Raw genomic sequence first — 24,051 nt, forward strand, 5'->3', positions numbered from 1 at the left:
TTTCTTAGCACAGGGTCTGTTACATGGTAAAGCTTAATAAATTCTTTACCTAATCTAATCTCTGTTTTAATGCCAATATTTGGTGAAAAACAGGTTTAATTAGGAGAAAATGAAAAGAAAGATAAAATCTTATGTAGAGCCACTTAGATTGGGACATTTTCAAGGATTGTAAAAGTAGATCATTCTAGTTCTTATTATATCTGTGTTCTGATCAAAATATATAGCTATTCTTTTCTTCTTTCAGATATCACTAGCACAACACTCTCTCATGTTGATCAGTAAAGTCTAGGGTCATTTTGGGGGATTGAATAAATGTAATTTAATTTTCATCTTCCTTCCCCTTTCTCTCTTCCCATTCCTGGCCAGTTATTTCAGAAAAATCCTTCACTTTCTCTCTTTCTTCCTTAAATGAGAAAGATTTCCTGAAGTAAAAGATCAGCATATAGAAGAAACTGGAAGCAAAGCATATTCAGGATTCTCCTGAGATGAGAGTTGGCAAGAGGCATTTGGTAAGGTGAAGGGACGGGGTTGGACAGTCCTCTCAATCACATAGCCTTGTCCTTTAATGAGAGCAAGGATATTAAATGATGGCTTGATAGAGAAGGAAGTGAACATTCATTTGTAAATTACCTGCCTATTACTTGGGGACCCCATTATTATGTACTGGATGACTATTACATCACCCTCACCTTCAAAATTGTCCCTACAAATTATTTTGATTCTGAATATCTAAAAAGAAAAGTTAAAGAACACTTTGCATTTTAATAATTCATATTTATGTAACACTTTAAAGGTTTTTAAAATACCATCAACAACCTTATAAGGTAATTATGAAAATATTAATAGTTTTAGAATTGGAGTTATTTTCCCAATAACTTTGTGACATCGGACAAGTCAATTAACTTTTGTTCAATTAAACCATTCACTTTCTCTTTAAAATAAAGGAGGGCAGTGGACTGTATAGCTTCTGAGGTTCATTCTGGTTCTAGATCTGTAGAATTATATTTTACGGATGTTAAAAATCAAAGTAGAGTTCAAGTGGCTTGCTCAGGGTCTTAAAGACAGTAGTGCTCAGGCTTAAGACTAAAATCATAGGATCACAAATCTGAACCTGAAAAGAACCTTGGGGACAATTTAACCCAAATCCTTCATTTTAGAAATGAAGAATTTTAGGCAAGAAGATTAAATGACTTGTTTTATAACTCTCAGAACAGCACCATGCTCTTTTTCTTTTAAAGATTTTTCAAGGCAATGAGGTTAAGTGGCTTGCCCACAGCTAGGTAATTATTAAGTGTCTGAGGTTGGATTTGAACCCAGGTACACAGTGCCTACTATTGACCAAGCACTGTGCCATGTTCTAAGGATACGAGAAGCAAAAATATGCAACAAAGATATACAAGCAAGCTATATACAGGTTACATAAGACATGATAGATGGGAGCAGGCACTGGAATCAAGAGAGTTTGGGGAAGGCTTCCCATAGAAGGAACACCAAAGAAGCAAGGGTGGTCAGTGGTAGTCAGTGGTGGTCAGTGGTCGAAGTAGAGAAGGAAGAACATTACAAGCATACGGAAAATCAAAATAAATGCCCAGAATTGAGAGATGAAATGTCTTGCTTGTGGAATAGTCAAGAAGCTAGTTTCACAGAATCAAAAAATATGCATTGGGATATTTTAGGATATTTTATTCCAAAGTGACATAATAAACAAATAGTAGCAAGTCTACAGATGGTGTAAAGTAGTGTTAATCATGTAAATACAGTTCAAAAAAGAGGGAGAGAGATGAATATCAGGAGAATATAGGATGCCCACTTGTGTGTGGGGAGGGCACACTTTCTGGTTTTACAGTCATTGATGGGTTTTTATCACCCATACTTCTATTTTCCATTGACTGTGATGTTGACTCTTGGTATCTGAGGTCTTCCCTTCCTCTTCCATAGTTCTTGTTTATTGTACTGTCCTTTCAGTCATGTCTGACTCTTCCTGACCTCATTTAGGGCTTTCTTGGTAAAGATACTAGAATGATTTGCCATTTCCTTCTCAAACTCAATTTTACAGATGAGGAACTGAAGTGACTTGTCCAGGGTCAAACAGCTAGTAAGAATCTGAGGGCAGATTTTAATTCGGGAACAGAAGTCTTCCTGTCTTCAGGACAAGAACCCTATCCACTATGCCACCTAACTGCCCTCACAACTCTTAGAATCTTCCCACACAGACCCAGAGAAACTTCTTGAAATCAGTGAGAAGAGGCACATACCCCTGTCTTTCAAGGGAAGCATTTGCCTACCATTAGCAGGCACTGTTATTGTAAACTGCCAATCAATCCTTAGAGGCACATGGTGCTTTCAGGAATGAACGTGCAGAGAACATAAAATAACAGCAACTGTAAAAAGGAGTTTATGAAATTACAGTTTTGAAGCTGCAACCTATAACTGTAAAAAGTTGATCACGCCAGCATGAGTGATGATGTGAGAAAACTTCGAATGCCACTCTGTGAGTGACACACAAAATTGAACGCTGAAATTAAGCCCAGGCTAGAAACATATATAACAAGCCAGTGAACAACCAAGAACTGATACTGCTGTTGTATAAGCCTGCAAGTATGACAACATCTATATAATGCCAAACATCTGGATAAACAGCAAACATTTCAGTCAATCATCCAGATGTTTCTAACCGCCCAGATATTTGATGTTCTGTAAACAAAACATCTGGATGACTGACTGAATGTTTCACTTTCTATCTGAGCATTTCAGTGTTGTGTATACACAATTTGTTTCTACAGTCAAAGCATAACAAAAGGTTGCTAAAATGTCCTGTGAATTTAAGGAACGTACATACTGAATTCAGTACATATCCACATATGATCTGCATAAATAAAAACCAGCTTTCCCCAATATTATTTGATTTTCTCAGAAAGACATCTCCAAGTTCACCAACCTTCTGATGTAAAACTGCAAACTATTTGATGCGTCACTTTCTATTTGGATTGAAACTGTGATTTACTTAGTAGAATGAGTTCCCTCTTATGAATGCAGTTCAGTAACTCTTAATCTTAAAGAATTGTGTCAAACACTGAAATATTAAACAACTTACCCAAAGTATGTATCATGGATGGAACTAGGTCATCATTGGAACTAGGTCTTCCTGATTCATTTCTATCCACTAATTCACAGATTAATAACTAAAAATGCATTATATTTGGAATCAAATTTTAATTGCTTTTTAGTTACTTAAAACTGTCATATTCATCGGTGCTTCTCCCCATACATAACATTTTGCTTGAGTTTCTTTAATTGGTAGAGAAAAATAACTTGTTTCTTGAATAACTGTTTTACTAATTGAACATAGAATTAAAAGATACCTCAGACCTCACCTAGTCCAATCTGTACCTAAAGCATAAATGCTTCCTATAGCATCCCTGAGCAGCAGACAGTCACTATTTAAATTTTGAAGAAATAACCCTCTAAAAATAACCTATTCAACTTTAGGATAATTATAATTGTCAAGAAGGCACTCCTTATATACTGAGCAATGTCTCTCTGTAATTTCTATTTATTAGTCCAATATTATCAGCCACATAATAATAATGATAATTAACAATAATAATTATAATAACATAAATAGCTGGTATTTTATATAGCACCTAATGTCAGGCATATGCTAAACTCTTTACAAATATTCTCTCTTTTAATCCTTAAAGCAACTCTATGAGGTAGGTGTTATCATTATCCCCACTTTATAGTTGAGTAAACAGAGGCAAATAGAGGTTAAGTGATTTTTTTCACATTCTTAATGTCTAAGGCTGAATTTCAACTCAAGTCTTCCTGACTCCAGGCCAAGCATTCTGTCCACTTTGCCATCTAACTGAAAAGCTGTTAAATAACTTAGCTATGGTCACGCAGGGCAGAGCCATGGATGGAGACCATGTCCTCCAAGATGAAATCTAATACTCTTTTCATTTTACCATTTGAGTCATGTCATTCTCATCTTGCCTTTATAGACAGTTAACAAGCATTTATTAAATGTTTACTAGGTGTTGGACACTAGGGATAAGAAGAAAGGCAAAAATAGTCCCTGCCTTCAAGAAATTCATATTCTAATGTAGCAACACATAAACAAATTGTTCCATATGATAAGGAGAGATGGAGAAAAACAGAGAGAGAGAGAGAGAGAGAGAGACAGAGAGAGAGAGAGAGAGAGAGAGAGAGACAGAGAAAGAGAGAGACAGAGACAGAGACAGAGACAGAGAGACAGAGACAGAAAGACAGAGAGAAGCAAGAGAGACATAGACATAGAGAAAGAAAAAGAGAGAAATAGAGAGACAGAGGAAAAAAGAAAGACAGAGAGGGAGAGGCAGACAGACAGATGAGAGAGAGACAGAGAGACAGAGAGATGGGGGGCAGAGAGAAAGGGAAAGAGAGGTTTGACACAGCCAAAAAAATGAAAAAAAAAGAAAGAGGACTTGGTTTCTTGTGGCTTTGCCACTAATTAGCTGTTACAGTGGATGTAGTACTTAATTTTTCTGTGCCTCAGTCTCCTCCTCTGTAAATTGAGGAAATTGGACTAGATCTCTAAGATACCTTCCAGCTCTAAAACGCTATGATTCATTCCAAAATAATTGTTTCAGAATAGAGTAGGATACTGTTATTTTTAGCCTGTTTCAGTACTAGCAAACTGAAGCATATTATTTGCACAAACTAGGGAGGACACAATGGCATTCTGCAAATAATTTGCCATGCTTATGTACTCTCATTTTTGCAAATAATCCCTTTTGCTTTGCCAATGATAAGTCAGTCCATACATAATGTTCTCCAAAAAAGAACATCAAACTCACAAAGTGAATCTGTAGCTAAGTAATACAGTGCAAGATTATTCACATTGTGACATATTTAAGAATTAATAAGGATCTCAAAACAATTCCAATTAGACAGTAGAATTTTGGAATGGCATGTATATGCTCTTCACAGCTAAAAAGAAAAACAAATCACACATGACCAAAACATAAGGTCAGATGTCTGGGTACACAGTGACAAAAAGAATAAAGTCATCCCATGCAATTATTTCTCAGGTAGAGTTCTGTTGTCACAACAAAATATTCTTCACCCTTTCCAGCATTCCTGAGAGTTTTGAATATGGATTTGATGAAGTTGCTGTAAGTGATGAAGGAGTTACTTATGTGTGTGCCAGAGATGGGTCTGATTATAAAAAATGTGGAATATAGTTTTGTCATTAGATCCAAAAAATGACATAGTAATTATACGTGGAGCTACATAATAATTCTAAGTATAATTGCAGTGCAATTTCTTCTGACATGTATTTACTATCCATCTACACTATAATTATTATGCATGGATTATGTTACCTTGTTTTTTCACGCTCTCCACTATTCCTTTTAGGTAAAGGGTTTTTTCCCCCCAATATTGAGACTTCCATTCTAACTGTAAACTCTACCTCTCCTGTACATGGACCTTAACAAATTAATTACAATATTAATAATAATAACATAATAATAATAATAGCGTGCATTGCCAACTCTCTAGGGCTGCAACCCTTCATTACTTTAGATGTTGCTTTTAAAAGGAAGACTGGCAAGCAAATGGTGTCTTTTTTTAATAATAGGAAAGCATTTGTCCTATTCTTCCCCAAGACATTCTTCTTCTCATTAGTGAGAGAGTTCACACCATATCCACATTCATGGAAATAGGTTCTAATTAGGGTATATAAGGAAATTTCATGTGCTCTCATAATAGGGTGAGGAAACATCCTCCATATATTTGAAAGCCATGTATATATAGCTTATATATACCAAGGTCACAGTGGCAGGAAAAGAAAAAAAAACAGAATTCTGTGATGAGGCAAATAAATAGTCTCCAAACTTATACATCATTTTTTCTTCCTTTTAGTCTGTTTCTTTTTTTTTTTTTCTCTTTTAGTCTGTTCCTATGATTCCATTTTGAGCCACTGAGTGGCATGGTAGATAGAGTTCAAGGCCTGGAGTCAGAAAGACTGAGTTCAAATTCAGTCTCACACACTTACTAGCTATGTGATCCTGAGTAACTCACTTAATCCTATTTGACTCAGTTTCCTCATGTATATACTAGTTGAAGATGGAATTAGCAAACCACTCTAGTATCTTTGCCAAGAAGACTTCAAATGGCATCACAAAGAATAAGAAATGACTAAAAAAACTGATCAACATCATCAAAAATCTTATCTCCTACTCGTGAGATCAGAAAATATGTCTTATTTATCAGTGTTGAGGTGAAAAGAGCACATGATCTGACTATCTCAGTAAAGGATAAGTGCTCCTCTGCCAGATGAAAAGGGAAGGTGAAAACAATTCTCCAGTGAATAAAAGTTGATGTCTAGATTTCTAAGTCCCATCTAAGTTTCAGATTAAGTATTTTTCTTTGGAAGGAAAAGAGGATTACAATGCTTCTGTAGCATGGGCTCACTCCTGATATTTCCTATCCAGTGTGTAACAACCTGAATTCTACACCAGAGAAAGTGAGAAAGAATTTGAGAGGATGAGAGAAGGCTAAGGAATAGTTAAGTGTGGATGAAATTGTTGAGTCAGTTGTGTCTGACTCTTTGAGACCCCATTTGGGGTTTTATTGGCACAGATACTAGAGTGCTTTAAGGGCAGTTGAAGTGGATAGAACATTGACCTTGGAGTCAAAAGGACCGGAGTTTAAATCCAGCCTCAGGCCTCTTACTAGCTGCATGACCTTGGGCAAATCACTTAACTCTGCCTCACATCCAGTGCCATTTCCAGTTTCCAGATTCATATCTAACCATGGCTCTGGAGGAGAAAGTGAGACTGGACACTTAGCACAGCACCCCCTCACTCAAATCCAATTCACCTCTTTGATGTCATGGCCTTCTTTGAGAAGAAAGGACAAATATCAATACTGGAAAGATTTGCTATTTCCTTCTCTAGATTAATTTAAAGTTAAGGAAACTAAGGCAAACAGAATTAATCAACTTTTCCAGAGTCAAACAGCTAATAAGAGTCTGAGGCTTGATTTGAACCTAGATCCTTCTGACTCCATAGAAGCATTCCATCCACTGAATTGTCTAGCTAAATTGTCTCTCCCCTTTCTCATCACTGAGAGTTATACAGCTGACCCTTCCTTTAATATAACCTTTTGTCTTTTCTAGTAAAATTAAATCACATTTAACTTAGAGAAAAACATTTTGGTAGGGAGATTGTTTGAGAACAGAGAAAATAAAAGGAGGCATTTTGTAGTGAGAACAAATTGTTTTATTTTTTGTAAAAATATACTGATATAAAAAGAGAACCAGATAAGGCTATTAGGATTTCTAAAATAAAATTGTACTTCCTTGTGTTCTTCATTACTAAGTTCAGGTGATTATCTTGGCAATCCAGGCCTGTTTTCCAATTATTTACCTAGAGAGTTACCATCACCTTCACCATCTAGACCTTCACCATAGAAGACCTTCTCTGGACTTGCTGACTAACCCTATTCCTGGGTATGGAAGTAGTAGATATCATCACTTGCACATAGTAGATTCCCAATAAATGCTGAATGGTTGAACAATTTCTTTAGCTGGTACATTTTCTCTGCTTTTCACTTTGTCATAGAAGCCTGACAGGAAAGTGTAATATAGACAAATAAGGTGAGAATGGAGGCAGGGTAGGGACTGGGGGTCAATTAATTTGACCAGAGGATGAGGACCAGGGATTAAGGTAGAGTCAGAAATCTTGGAAGAGTGAGCATAGAAAAGAGGCTGTCATGAAGGACTTGTGTTGGGCTAAGAGTAAGATTCAAGGAGTTTTCTGAAATGAAGCTACCATTTGGGTTAGAGCTAAAGACTTAAGGGAAACAGGATATGGTTGATCTAAATCAGGAGCTTTGGTTTTCAAGTCCAGTGTTCTGAAAAATCATAAGGACAGGGATCAGATAGGTGAGAGTCTACTAAACTCTGTTAATCTGGTGACATAAAAGTCTTTTTATTTGGGAGTGAAATTTTCCCACCCAATATGGAGAAGAGCTAATATCCTAGAGAGAAAACAAAGGATAGTATAAAGAGTACTAAAAAATAAATGGAGGTAGGAAGGAAGGAAGGAAGGAAGGAAGGAAGGAAGGAAGGAAGGAAGGAAGGAAGGAAGGAAGGAAGGAAGGAAGGAAAGAAGGAAGGGAGGGAGGAAAGGAGGGAGGAATCAATAATTATGTGACATTTGGTAAATCCTTTAATTTATCTTAACCACAATACCCTCAGCTGTGAAACAAGATCTAACTATCTCACAAGGATTGTTGTGGCAACTGAATGAGATCATGTATACAAAACCACAAAGTGGTAGAGAATATAAGACATCTTTATTATTCTGTTGTTGTTCAGTTGTTTTCAGTTGTGTCCAACTCTTTATGAACCCATTAAGGGTTTTCTTGGCAGAGATGCTAGAATGGTCTGCCATCTCCTTCTCCAGCTCATTTTATAGATGAGAAAACTGAGACCAAAAGAGTTAAAGTGACTTGCCCAAGGTACCCAGCTAGAAAGTGTTTGAGACCAGATTTGAATTCAATCAGAGGAGTTTTCCTGACTCTAGGCTCAGTCCTCTAACTACTGCCTAACCAGTTGCCCTATATTGTGGTATAGCAGTTTTTGAAAATTGTGTGATTTTATATGTTATTCTAAGGCATAAAAAATGTTTTCAGTGACCTTTTGTGGGGTTTTTTTGTAGGACAAGATGAGACAAAGAAAAACTGGAATAATCCAAGGCAAAAATGAACTGGATTTGGAGTCAGAGGACCTAGGTTCAAATTTTGCACACACCCCCACCCAGCAGCACTATTTTTACTTGCATTATGTCTATTTTCACAACATTTCTCATGTTTCCCCCTTCTCTCTATACATACCACTACTCCTCTTGCTCGTAAGGCCATAAATTCTAATTGACTGCCCATCTTTGTCTCTTCCCCACTCCAATTTATCCATCACTCAGAATACAGCAGCAACACTGCTACCCTCCCTCATTCAGAAACCTCAAATATATTATTTCCTTTTAAAAATACTTCTGTTTGGCATTCAGAAGTCTTCATAATCTAACCCTGCTCAATCTTTATAGTCTTTTTATACTTTACTCCCAACCACAAACTGTTACAATACAACCACACAGGCCTATCTGTTGTTCGTCACACTCTTCATTTCATCTCTCTGTCCTCACCCCATGTCTAGCAAACTCTCCTCACTTTCACCTCTTAGCTTCCCTGAATTCAAGTCTCAGATCAAATTTGACCTTCTACTATAGACTTTTTTCTTTTAATTTTAGTGAGTTTCTCTCTGATAATACCTTCAAGCTATGAAAGGGATATAAATACATATATAATATATATATATATGTTTACACATTATATATAATTATTTATATGTTTCTCTTCTTCATTATAACATGAACTACTTGAGGACAGGGTTATTGATTTTCTTTTTATTAACAGAATTTAGCACAGAGCCTATTACTAAAGTAAACACTTGATAAATGAATGCTGATTGATTGTACGATCTGATAAAATCACCTAATTTATAAATAAATATATATTCAGCTAGATGATAAAATAGGTAGAGTCCAGGGCCTTAAGTCAGAAAGACTCACCTTCCTAAGTTCAAATTCAGTCTCAGAACACTGATTAGCTGTTTGACACTGGTCAAATCACTTAACTCTGTTTGCCTCAGTTTCCTTAACTTTAAAATGAGTTAGAGAATAGAATGGTCAACCACTCCAGTATCCTTGCCAAGAAAACACCAAATATGGTCATGAAGAATCAGAAACTACTAAAGAACATGCACTATTTTGGCAAGCAAGGATTAGAACAGAGATGCCTCTTTGTTCAAGGATAATAATAATAATATTGAAAGAAAAAAAAAGATGAGAGTCTAAATTTAAAAAAAAATGTTTCCCTGGTTTTCATGACAAAGTATTTGCCAGTTTCATGAGTCCCTACTTTATTATTATTTGTACTAACCTTATGATTCTTGTTCCCTGAACATAAATCCTGTTGTTCTCTCTGAACCAGAATGGGATGACTAGAATTAGAAATCCTTGCAAAGGACCTTTAAAATGTGCCACTGGGATATACAACTCTTTTAAAGCACAAAGTATCAATTTTATACTGAGAAAAGAAAAGAAATCTGTACAATTATCTTTGTACAATGCCCAGTGTGGCATGGCAAACAAATGAGATTTTGATAATAAATTCTTCCATGTTGATTTATTTAATACAATTGGCCTTGGAGTTGTGTATCTCACTTTCTGGTCAGGTCTCTACACATTACTCAAATGATTCAGGCTGCAAAACTAACTTAGATGAGTAATTATTGATACTTTGACCTATCTGGAGATTAATTTATGCCAAGGGTCAATGGCTTGTGATTCTTCAGAACTTTGTGGGCAGTGACTGAAGCAAGCATGAGAAAAAAAAGACTTGACATTAAGTATTGTATTGATGTTATCATTAAATGCAGTACTGTGTTCTTTGAAAGACCTAAAGTGATATCATAGTGTGGAGATAAAACTGATTTTACATACAAATGAATAAATGGATGGATAATATAAACATTTGTCAAGCCTATTAAATATAAGAGTGAATTAGGCACTAAAATTTTAAAAAAATATTGTGGCCTTCATTGATGACATTAGTGAATTCTGACTCCTACCCTTGGTCAGGCTGACCAGTCATGATTTATGCATTGGTTGCATCAGGCTGACAATATAGGAGAACTAGAAAGTTACTATACTTTCTCTAAAACTCACCAAAGGAGACTATTCATACACAAAGGAAGCTACATAAGTATGTCTTCTAGACAATTATTCTGAGAATCAAGTTGGATAAGTTATACCATTTGTACCAATCTTTTAGCAATAAGACAGAAAAATATCATTTTTATGAGTAGTCAAATAATCAATTGTAAAATAAATTTTAAAACTTGACCTTTTTATTAAATGAGCCATCTTAATTTGGAGCTGAATTTTAAGGTTTTCTTTTAAAAATTTTTAGAGAAGCTATTTTGCCTACTGTCAAAACATTTTAAAAGAATTTTGATCATAGAAAATAGTAGAAGAGTTTTATTAACTTTCAAGATGGATCTCTGGATTATCTATTCTAACCTCCCCATTTTACAGTTGAGGAAATCGAAGTTCATCAAGGTATCTGTCCAAGTTAGAGAGACAGCAAGCTGTTCAAGTAGGTTTTAAGCCAAGGTCCTCTGATCCCATATCCTGAAACCCTCCCATAGCAATATTAGAAGATCCAAGAATCTATTAGATATCATTCCAGGGTTATATCTCTAAGCTTGTGATTTATTTATGGGGGGGGGGAGAAAATATTTAGCTGCAGCTCATTAAATAATTTTTTAAAAATGAATCACAATCTTTTTGATCCAACATTAGTCCAGGTAATTATTCTTTAAAGCAATATTTCCAAGACAGTGAAGTACTTACTGACTGCAGAGTCATAGGAGGTTGAATTGTGCTCATCTCTCAGGAAGGGATATGGGGAGAGGTAAGCATGTGTACAGTTCTTGGATGGTGACTGATTTGCTAGAAATAATCAGAATTTTAAAAAAAAACTTTTGTTATTGAGAAAAGGAGACATTCTTGTTTATAAGAAAGGGAGGGTTTTGGGGGACATAAAAATTGGGGATTACAGAAGGTACAGAGAATTAAAGAAATTGTCCAAGAAATTCTAGACACACACACACACACACACACACACACACACACACACACACAAACCACACACACACCCCTCTACTATTATGTGATTTTTTTTTCTGAACTACTATTATTTGAATGAGGGGAAAGGGTTTGGAAGAATTGTTTCATCTAGATTGTTTGCTCAACACTATCTGCTCCTATAGATATTTTAAATTCAACATGCCCAAAACTGAATATCAGTTTCCTCAAATCTTTTTTTTTGTTTGCTTATTTATTTTTAGAGGAGGGTAATTGGGTTTAAATGACTTGTCCCAAGTCCACACAGCTTAGTATGTCTCTGAAATTGAATTTGAATTCAGGTCCTCCTGCCTCCAGGACTAACATTCTATTAGTTAGCTGCCCCCTTGATCCTTTCTAACTTTCCTGTTACCTTCAAGGGCACCATCAGCCTCCGGGTCAACAGTAATAACAACCGAGGTTTTATCCTTAACTCCTCATTCTCTTTCTCCACCACCAGCCCAAGTCTGGGAAGTTGTCAGGGCCTGTGGATTTTCTCATTCTGATAGTTCTCTTATACAACTCTTTCTCTTCTGATCCTACTATTATACTGGCCCTGGCCCTCACCACTTGGCACCTGGACCAATGCAATACCCTGCTGATTGATTCCCCTGTCTCAAGATTCATCCTCCACTAAACTATTAAGTTGATTTTCCTAAAATACAGATCTGAGCAAGTTACTCCACCCCTACCCTTCATTCAATAAACTGAAGGCGAACTTGTGGAGTCTATAATTTTCCCTATAACTATCAGGACCAAATGTGAAATCCTCTGCTTTGTTTTCAAAGTGCTTCATTCTCTGGCCCCTTCCTACCTCTCCAGTCTTCTTTTATTTTAATTCTTTCCAGAGACACTGGCTTTCTTACTGTCCTAATCTCCTGACTGAGAATTTACCCTGTCAATCATATCTAGAATGAAGTCCCTCCTTACTTCAGTTTCTTTAGCTTCCTTTGAGTCTCAACTAAAATCTCAACTTCATGAAACATTTCCCAGTCTTCTTTAATTTTAATGCCTTCCCTCTGAAGTAACCCCCAATTTAACCTGCATCTATATCTTGGTTTCTTTTTTCTTTTTTTTTCCAATAGGGAAGCTAGGTAGTTCAGTGGATAGAGCATCAAATCTGGACTGAGGAGGATCTGAGTTCAAATCCAACCTTAGACACTCGATATTTACTAGCATGTGACCTTGGGCAAATCACTTAACCCTGACTGCTTCACATCTAGGGCCATCACCAGTTGTCCTGATTCATATCTGGCCACTGGACCCAGATGGTTCCCATGAGGTTATGACTTAGCACAGCCTCCTCACTCAACTCCAATTCACATGCATATCATGGTATCATTTTCCTGATGTCATGACCTTCTTTAAGAAGGAAGGATAAACATTGTCTTATTTATACATTGCTATTTGCTTGATTTTTTTCCCCTTTCTTTCTTCATATCCTCAGAGTTTAGCACAGAGTCTAGCACATAAAAGGCATGCTAGATGAATTAATGTTTCAATAAATTCTAGATTATAATTTCAATCAGCTAGGAAATTGTTTTGAAGGCACAGTCTTCAAAATGGTGATGGATCTTTCTATTACTATCAACATTAGAATAAAACCTTGACTATGCAGATCAGCTAACCAGAACCATCACTTATATGCCTTTTTTGATTTCTATTTGTAGAGAGAAGATAATGTTGAAAAGTAAATTAGCTTCTATCAGGTGTTTATATTTGTTTGGAGAAACAACTTACAAAGAAGTTATGATCTGAAAACCTAGAAATTTCACTGGATCTTCTGTCTAAAAATTCACTTCAAAAATACAGAAAATGGTACCGACATTCACTATAGCAGGAAATATCATTGTTTATCAATTATTCTCCATGTTATAAATGTAAAATATAATTTTATTTTTGTCTCTAAGTACAAGACAGCATAGCTGTTCCCAAATTCTACTCAACTTTGTCAAAGGCCTTTGGAAATCCAAAATAATACATTAACTGATTCACCTTTATCCATATTATCCCTTTAAAGTACTTCCTTAAAGGGCAGCTAGAGGCATAGCAGATAGAGCTCAGGTCTAGAGTCATGAAAATTCCTTTTCTTGAGTTCAAATCTGGTCTTAGACTCTTACTAGCTATGTGACCCTAGACAAGCCACTTAACTCTGTTTGCCTCAGTTCCCTCACTTTTAAAATGAGTTGTAGAAAGAAAATAACCAACTATTCCAGTATCTCTGCCAAGAAAACTCATGAAGAGTCAGACAGGACTAAAAAAATCTGAATCCAAAAGTCTATTAAAATCAATTATATTCTTATGGAAACCATATTACCTTTACCCAACAAGTTAGTTTACTAATGTGTTCAGTGATCTTTCCCTTAATTATAGATTCCACAAGTGTTCTTGGTATGGAAATAACTTCCCTTTCTGTGCCTCACAGGTTTATCATTATAGACACAGAAAGAAAGAGAAGTTCTCAATCATTATTGAGGGAAAAAAAACTTTCTTTGAGTGTTTTTTACTGTGATGCTAACTGACCATAAAGCAAAATTTTTTAAACAAATCAATTTCTGATCTTAAATAAAACATATGAAATACATCTGAGAAAAAGGGTTATGGCTATGAAAATATGTAATTTTCAAAATTATGTTTACATAGAAGGAAATTTATCCATTGACAGATCATGCAATATAGTCCAAACCAGTTTTCATGTCTCTACTACCATTGCTTATGAGATTTTACTATATATACTTTAAAATGTCAGAGATCTAGATATAAAAATGTAAACATCCCTTCTAAAATGTCCAGAGTTATAGATTTTAAAGAGCTATAGTCAAAAGAAGTTTGATTTTCAAGATAATGTTAATAATAGATAACTTGGGGATGGTGATAGAAAGAGGAAAGTTAAATTGTCCCTGGCTGGATGGTGACTCCAAGGTATTTAGTATCACATTAACTACTACCAGTTACCTTTTACAAACACACACACAAACACACACACACACACACACACACACACACATACACACACACACTCACTAAATTCTTTTCTAGCTAAAAGGTGAAAGAAATTATACTCCCAAAGACTGGAAATGCAATTAATTCAGATGCTATAATAACCCAGTGAATAATTTATGTTGCACCATATGAAGTTGTTCTTTTAAAAAAAAGAGGAAAAATGAAGTTAAATCTCACTTACTATACCAGAATTTCCAAATGTTGACTGTGTTTTCCTCAGCAACACCGTTAAACCAACATCTCCAAAAGAAACCTTCATGATGGAAAGTGACATTCTCTACCTGTCCAAAACACAAAAACCATATTATTGGATAGTGTGCAACCAATCTAGTCACATTCAGTCATTTAGAAAAAGAAAGAAAAATATTTTTAATGCTGACTGACAAAACTTCTCTTTGATACATCACATCTCTTGAAGGTAAGAATTCAAACATTAGGCACATTATTCTTTGATTTCCATGAATTCTTTTCCCACAAGAGGGGGGAAACATATACTAGGGAGTACCAAATAAATCATAATCTGAAGAAGAAAACGCACATTATGTTCACCTGAACATTTCCCAACTTCAGTCACAAGCAGCCAATAATCTGACCCAAAAGCCACCAAAAAGAGCAGAACTCCAAGGGCACCAAAAAGAGCTCCAAAAAAGACTGCAATGTTCCGTTTCATCCTTAAGCTACTGGTTTCAGTTTTCTAAAAACAAAATAAAAAAGTTTTTAAAATTTCTTTGCAAAAGCCTGATGCTTAATAACACAGGAGCAACACACTCATATAGAAGAAAGATTTCCCAAGTAAGCACAATCTACTTGAGGAGTATGTCTTTCCTTGTCTTTAGTCACTTTTCTCCTTTACTTTATCAGTCGATGTTTTCCTCTCCTGGGCAGACTCCACTCTGGCAGCTGAGAATGACCTGCTATTTTAAGACATTAATTGAGGAACATCTCGGGGGAGGAGGGGGGGACAGCAAGGATCAGGATCGTAAGCAATCAAAAATAGTTGACCTTCCCCTGACTAACTAGTGTCAGGCACTGTCTCAAATTATCATTGAAGTTGATTCATCCATAAAACATGGAAAGAAGATGAAATAGCAGCAAAGCAATAGGTGTGACTATCTTAAAAAAAAAAGTCTCACCTCAACAAACATTTATTTTAAGATAGTCAATATGAACAGAATGGTAGTACAGAAGTTATTTGAGAAGCTCATCTAAGGAGTATAAATCATAGTTATAAATTGCAATGAATATCTCTTGCTATATAAGATCTACAATAAACTCGATTATAATTACTTACTTATTTAGCTACATTCATTTGTAAGAAAAGCAGACAGTTCTAGAAAGAGATACTACTGGTTGCTCTGTAGAGTTTTAGATATGCTCAATATAAGTTCAGATATATAATTTATTTTTTATTTCCATCTTTATTTCCATTATTTATACATGCATATTTCCAAGTCACAAAATTTCCCTCCACTCTTCCTTCCCACCCCTCCCCTCAGTAGGGAAAAGTCAGGTTAGTATTTTACATTCATATTTTGTTAAACATATTTACAAATGAAGAATTAGGATTAAGGGAAAGAGATATATAGTTGGGGATAATATAATCCATTACCAGTCTAATACAGTTGTCCAAGCTCTCTGGACTGTGAAGAGTTGTGTCCTTCAAGGTTGTTCATCTCATAATGTTCTTGATATGTACATTGTTCTCTTGACTCTACTCCCTTCACTCAGCATCAGATCCGGTAAATCATTCCATGCTTCTCTAGAGTCCAATCATTCATCATAAAATAATAATATTCCATAGGATTCGTGTACCATAACTTGTTTAGCTATTCCCCAATTGATGGGTAACCCCTCAAGTTCCAATTCTTTGCCACTATAAAAAGACAAATATATATTTTAAAAGTAAAAACTCTTAATTAGGCAGCAGAGCTTTCTGGTTTAAAAAAAAAAAGGTGCTGCTTTTAAACAATTTATAAAAAGGTTAGGTAAAACCTTATATAGGAAGCACCAAAAAATAAAGTGACTGTCTTCTGAAAAGAGTTCTTGTCCTTTGAGGGTAATGAAGAGAAATACCTAGAAAATATGAAGTGATCCAAGAGAACAGGTCACAGCTCCTCTGTAATTTTTTTAAGTCAGTCAATCAATAAACATTTATTAAATGCTGAGTATGCACCAAGAACTTTAGATTTTTTTAAAAAAAGGCAAAAAAAAGAAGTCCCTGTCCTCAAGTAGCTTACAAAATGGGGGAGACAATTTATGAACAAATATATATAAAGTATCAATAGGAAGTAATTCAGAGGGAAGACATTTGCATTTAACAGGGGTTGGGAACGGCTTGTTGTAGATTAGCTGGTGTACTTCTAGTTGAAACTGAAAGGAAGCCAGGGAAGAAGGTCAGCTGGAGAAAATGCCCTAAGTCAGAAGGAAGGTCTTGTTCATGGAAGAGTTGAGAAGCTGGTGTCATTGGAACAGAGAACGTTCATGTCAAGCAGTCAGAGAAGGGAGGAAAATATGAGCAGACAGAAAAGGAAAGAAGGGCTTCAGGAGTTAAAGTGACTTGCCAATTTAGAAATAGTCTTAAGGTGGAATGACTTCTGTAAATGAAGAGGTGTATCATAGAGTAAAAATTGTCCCAGGACATAAAACTAGTAAGACCACTAAAAGCATTTTACACTCCCAGAACATAACTTGTAACAAAACTTTCTGGGAAGGGGAAGGATGTTCAGCCTATACTTGGCTGCCTCCCAACACTAAATGTAGATGTCTCCCAAAACTAAGCTCTCTTCGCCATTCTCTTCCCTTTCTTCTCTCCTCTTCTTACATTAACTGTTTAGCCCACTTCCTTGGTGATTTCATCCTCTCTTTTACCTTAGATGAGTTGATCACAATCTTTGATTATTTGTCGAAAAAGAATTGCAATAGCGGAGAAAAGGTAGACAAGAGATTCAGGCTACCAATCACACAATCATCAAACTTCTCAATCATGAACTATGCAGGGACTTCCCATCAACTGGGAAATATAACCTACTACCTGGAGGAAGCTGAAGCTGATCTTTCTTTTCTTAGGGTTTTTTTTAAAGTTGTCTGAGTGAGCTCCATGTCTGATATAGGACAGCTATAGAATAATTACTAGGACAAACATAAATCATGAAGGACAAGAGGGCTTTACTGTCCATATCTTGAAAGTGGGGTGGGGGTGAGACTTCAGTTGATGTTGTTAAAAGATCAGATCAACAACTATTACTTGAGTCATGATGTATAATCAGTTCTGTTGGTCACATACGGGACAACATTAAACCATCATTAAACCATCCACATTGTTGGAATGTATGAAAGTGATGGGCATTAGGCAGTGGATAAAAATGCAAGTCTGGAGTCAAAAAGACTTCTCTTCCTGACTTAAAACTCAGCCTCAGACACTTAATTAGTTCTGTGACCTTGGCAAGTCTCTTAACCCTATTTGCCTCAGTTTCCTCATCTATAAAATGAGCTGGAGAAAGAAATGGCAAAGCATTGTATCTTTGTCATGGGATCATGAAGCATTGGATACAACTGAACAACAATATGAAAGTAATACTTCACTAATTCTTTGACCTGATATGGGTTTTAACAATGGTAAACATGAGACCCTGCGACATGGCTTAAACCTTTTAAGCTGGTTTTTAATTCATAAAACATTCTATAAGAATCATTACATATGGATTCAGTTATCTGATTTCTACTCAAAATTCTCCTTTGAGTTCCAGCTATATAAATCTTCAACTACTTGCTGTATTATTGTGGTATTATTGTCACCTCAAATTCAATGTGTACAAAGTTGAGCTCATAATTTTTCCCCTTAAACCTGATACTTCTTCAAACTTTCCTATTTCAATTTTTGGAACCACTGACTATCATCACTCAAACATTAAATCTCAGAGTCATCTTTGGCTTTTGCTTCTCTCTTTGAAAGTAGCCAAAACCTATTAATTCTTCCTATTCATATCTAGCACCTTTCCTGCACATTCACTGTCACCACCTGGTTCAAATCCTTAACATGAATATTCTTAGAAGAGTCTCTCTTCCAGTCTCACTATCTAGTTTGTCTGCTCTGCAATCTTTCACAAAACTGCAAAAAATAATATTCCATGTTATCATCTATTTTTAAAACCTGATTACCTTTAGTTAAAACACTCTTTAGCAGAGAATTTAAGGCTTCTCACAATTTCATTCCAACCTCAGCTTCATTTCAATTTCATGTTGTTTTCCTCCATATAGGCTATATTCTATCCGAACAATCCATTTAGCTGTTTCCTTATCATGTCCTACAATCTCTTACCTCTGTGCATTCATATAAGTTGTCCCATCTTTGTCTGATCTGACCAACACATTGCACCCCAGAAAGCCTGTCCTTATCCCCTTCAATTCTAGTGCCTCCCTCCCTCTATTGATCACTTCCAATTTACCCAGAATATAGCTTGCTTGACCATACTTGTTTACATGTTGTCTCCTCTATCAGATTATGAGTTCCTTGAGATCAGGAACTATCTTTTATCTTCCAATGTATATCCCCAGCACTTAGTCATGTATAAATATTTAGTGACTGACTATCTGAAACCACATGATGTCTCTCCATATCAGTTAGGTATGGTTCGGTTGTTTCTTTGTGTTTGCCTCTTTGTGCCCCATTTGTGGCTTTCTTGATGAAGATATTGGAGTAGTTGGTTACTCCCTTCAATGGTAAGGGAAGCTAAGATGGCACAGAGGATAGAGCCCTAGGTCTGCAGTTAGGAAGATCTGAGTTCAAATCTAGCTTCAGAAACTTACTGGGCGGTATGACTCTGGGAAAGTCATTTAACCCTATTTGCCTCAGTTTCCTCATCTGTAAAATGAGCTGGCTAAGAAATGGAAAAAGAATTAATAAATAGTATTTATAGAATGGGTTTACATAAATATATGCAGAGGCATGCATAAACACATATATATGAGAATGAAAATGTTTATCACCTGTTCTTGAAAAAAAACATGGCATCAGAGAGGTGATAGCATGACATGTACATAAATTGGTATGAGTGAGGGGGGGTGCTGCACTAAGTCACCAATCTCACTTTTCTGCTCCAGACACATCTGGGTCTAGTGGCCAGATATATCAGGATGACTGTAGATGGCCCTGGATAGGATGCCATCAGGGTTAAGTGACCTGCCCAAGCTAGTAAGTATCTGAGGCAGGATATGAACTTGGGGGCAGCTAGGTAATGCAGTAGATAGAGCACCTGCCCAGGAAGCAGTGCAACCCAAGTTCAAAGCTGACCTTAGACATTTAATAATTACCTAGCTGTGTGACCTTGGGCAATTCACTTAACCCCATTGCCTTGCTAAAGCCAAAAAAGAACCCCCAACAACAATAAAGATTTGAACTCAGTTCCTCCTGACTTCAGGACTGGCTCTCTACCCACTATACCATTATGTATAATGGAAATGAACTAAAAGCCTTCCCAAAAAGATCAGGGGGAGATCATGGATGCCTATTATCATCACTATTACTCAACATTGAACTAGAAATGCTTGTTAGAACAATAAGAAAGGAAATTAGAATTAGAAATAAGAAAAAATTAGAATAAGCAACAAGGAAACAAAACTATTATTCTTTGAAGATGATATGATGGGACACCTAAATATATGCATATATATATGTGTGTGTGTGTGTGTGTGTGTGTGTGTGTGTGCAAATACATACATATACACATTCACCTGTGTTTGAGGGGGAGGGCAGAAATAGGAAGAAAAAATAAAAAGAATATAATTTTATAATATAGTTAAAAGGAATAGAAAGTAATACATCAGAGATTTATAATTTCATGTATAAACATCTTTTTTCTAATCTATATTATAAAATACTTGTTTTATTTCTTAAATTCTGAATAAATTTGATTCTGGTTTTTATAATTTCTACAATATGGAATGAAGTTTTCAGGACAAAGTTGATTTTATTTTATGCTTATAGGAAAAATATATGTGTCATATGGTACTCAATCTCCATCTAGTCTCCTTAGAAGAAGAAAGAAGGGAGAAGAGCTGAGAGATCAAACACAGTCCTAAAGAGTCACAACTCTGAAAAAATTGGGAATCACTCTTCTCATTAGAATGATTATGAAAAAGGTACCCTCTGGAGGTTATTCAGGGGCAACATTGTGGAAAGAGTGTTGAATGATCTTTGATTAGAAATCCGGGCTCAAGTTCTGTTACTTTTGATTATGAGGCTCTTAAAAATCCCAGTTCTACCTTCTGTAAATACTCATGCTATTTTACTTCACACTACTGTTATGTAAAAACTATTTTGTAAATTGTAAAAATATAGATAAATGTGATATTATTGTCTCTCCAAACCCTCAATATTAACTTTCTACAGTGAACATTTCTCCACTGATTTAATATATATGCTAATTTGCGGGGGGGGGGAGTATCAATAACCATCTTGCCTACAGATGAAGTTAGCCTTTAAATTGTAGCACATGTTCTTGAGCAGGTACTTAAGGAAGAAATTAGAGAAGTTTCCTCAGGATTCCTTTAAACCTAAAGTTCTTAACATTTTTTTTTAAATCAAGGAAACATTTGGCAAGCTGGTGAAGTCTTGTCCACCACTTCTCAAAAGAATGTCTTAAAATGCATAAAATAAAATCAATAGATTTTAGAAAGGAAATAGATTTAGATAGGAAACCAATCAAATTGAAATGGAGTCGTAATTTTCCATCCATCTAAATTCGTGGCCCTTCTGAAACCTACCCATGGACCTTCCAACTTTAAATGCTATATTTCTATAAAACTATATTCTTTCAAACAGAAAAAAATTGTTCTCTATAACAGTGACATCTGGTGGCCACAGGTAGGATTTAAAAGCATCACTAGCTTGGGCTTTATTTTAAAATTTAGAAATTCTGTTATTTTTAAGCATTTAATATAAAATATAAAAAATGGGATTACTTTGCTTAAATTAATGATTATTAGCTAATTCTGTGACTCCATATGAGGTTTTCTTGACAAAAACTCTGGAGTACTTTGTCATTTCCTTCTCCAGTTCATTTTACAGATAAGGAACTTAAGTCAAACAAGGTTAAGTGACCTACCCAAGGTTACACAAGCAGGAAAGATCTGAATTAAAATCCTTCCAATTTCAGGTCCAGCACTCTAACCACTTCACTACCAAATTATCCATATATATCCCTTATAACATCTTATAACATCACAGTAACCTTTAGCCTCAAAAACAAATATTTTAAGAGTTCTGGAAATTTCAATGAGTCATTAAAAAGTGACTAGTTCCAATACATTTACATTATAAAAGAAATTAAAGATTACAGATTTGAAGCCAGAAGGGATCAAGTACAATCTCCTCATTTTATAGATTGAGCAGTCAGATGCTCAGAGTTCAATAATTTGTTCAGGGTCACACAGCTAATATCTAAAGAGAGTTTTGAACTTGATCTTAGCTATAAGTGGAGTTCCAGGATTCAGCAGAGTCCTAGGGCTAATTGTTACGTGTTCTGTTATGGGCATTTATATCTTGAAAATCAGCAAAATATAAATCAGGGCTAGATTTATTTTAGTGGTCTTTGTCTAGACTTATGAAAGAAAAGAAAATGTTAAAAATCCAGATGTGGTTTAAAGTGTTTTCAGATAGTCAGTTGTTAAAAGATTTACTAGCACAGCCCTTCCAGGATCTGATGTGACCTACCTATCAGGATTCTAATACTTGATTGTCCTTACTGATAATTATCATTATCTGAAAGTACAGTGAAGACCAAAACAAAAACAAAACACAAAACCCTTAACCTTAATATCTTCAGTCACTTTCAGTTAAGATAATCAAAAAATTAAACATTGTAAAGATTGTGATCTGGAGGTCCAAGGGAGAAATAATTTGATTTAGGAAAAAAAGAAACTTAGTAAATCATTTTTTAGCAATGTATTTGTTGAATTAAAGGAAACACACTTCTATATTAATATATTACAAATGGGTGCAATTTTTATTCTATTTTATTTAGTTTCTATATAATGCAAGGAAGTGTTTAGTCTAAATGGAACAACAAGAGTTCCCTCCTAAATAAAGGAGTCAAAGGATTCCTATTCAAAAAAACTAGGTGAATAAAGAGATTCTGTACTCAGGCTTTTAAATCATAAATAATTTTTTTTAAATGTAGCCAGCATGTAATTTAATTTTGGCATGTAATTTAAACTAACTGATATTTGTTTCTGCAATATTAAGCAACTTTAGTATTGGTTTCCTCTGCATATGGGTTGAAAATTTCAGTTTCTCTATAATATAACCATCTCTTCCCTGCCCCATTCCCCAATCACCTCTGGCCTATCCTGATTCAATCTATTCCTTTCCAGTCCAGTTCATCCTATGCATCTGTGCAACAGACACATTAAGTATTAAGTGTTCCTACAGGGAAGAAAAGCCAGTTTGTGTTCATTAGAACCAAAGATCATGAACTGGAAAGGAAAATCTATCTAATTCAAATCCCTCATTTTACAAATGAGGAAAATGTAGTAGAGAGTCAAAGCTGGATCTGAATTTTTTTTTTTCAGACTTCCAAGGTCACCTGATCAAGTAAAATTTCCATGTTTAAAAACTGTTTAGTGATTCAGTCATTTTTCAGTCATGTCTGATTCTTCCTGACCTCATTTGGGGCTTTCTTGTCAAAGATACTGGAGTAGTTTACCATTTCCTTCTCCAGTTCATTTAACAGGTGGAGGAACTGAGGCAAACAGGGTTAAGTGACTTGCTGGTGTCACATAGCAAATGAGTATCTGTTTAAAAATTGCGACAAAGAATTATCCAAAAAGAGAGGCAATATGGAAGACCAAATCAGATAATAGCTAGACATCACTAGGTCCATCACTTCACCTTTCTGGACTTTATCTGTAGGAAGGATTTGTCCTCAATGACCTACAAAATCCCTTCCAGTTTTAAATATATGATAATATGAATCTATGATAATAAGACTTGGGTCTTCTGGTTCTAAACCCAGTGTTCTTTCTATGGTTACCACATATAGACCAGATATCTATGAAATGAAAATAGATATGATACTTTCCCAGTGAAACTGTACCCAACTGTATCTGTCATACAGCTGCTGGATCAACCAGTCACTGTAGCTTGACTGGCAATCCCTTCAGTTCTGTTTTACTTTGTCTTCAGTCATATTCAAAGCAGGTCTACTTAAGTTTAAGTACACACTTGAAGGATTAACCCTCTTAAAATTACAGCACTTGTAATGAGCCCTGACAACAACCAACTTGCTATGGGTAGGAAGGAATGGGATGCACACGC

General features: G+C 35.5%; 1 protein-coding gene across 4 annotated transcripts in view; it reads right to left on the reverse strand.

Annotated features, from left to right (window-relative positions):
- Window positions 1-24,051, reverse strand: part of TMEM182 (transmembrane protein 182) — a 109,746-nt gene that overhangs the window by 75,021 nt on the left and 10,674 nt on the right. For 2 of the 4 annotated variants that reach the window (XM_074192205.1, XM_074192206.1), the window contains exons 2-5: window positions 16,348-16,611; window positions 15,277-15,432; window positions 14,920-15,019; window positions 11,463-11,561 (exon numbers count right to left, since the gene is read on the reverse strand). In XM_074192205.1, coding sequence (XP_074048306.1) covers window positions 11,463-11,561; window positions 14,920-15,019; window positions 15,277-15,408 — 331 coding nt within the window. In that variant the 5' untranslated portion in view covers window positions 15,409-15,432; window positions 16,348-16,611. Of the gene's footprint in view, window positions 1-11,462; window positions 11,562-14,919; window positions 15,020-15,276; window positions 15,433-15,545; window positions 15,761-16,347; window positions 16,612-24,051 lie in introns of those variants that run through there. The other 2 variants (XM_074192207.1, XM_074192208.1) reach the window with 2 other exon arrangements.

The sequence above is a fragment of the Macrotis lagotis genome, chromosome 6 (genome assembly GCF_037893015.1).
Source record: "Macrotis lagotis isolate mMagLag1 chromosome 6, bilby.v1.9.chrom.fasta, whole genome shotgun sequence".
NCBI classification, from domain to species: domain Eukaryota; kingdom Metazoa; phylum Chordata; class Mammalia; order Peramelemorphia; family Peramelidae; genus Macrotis; species Macrotis lagotis.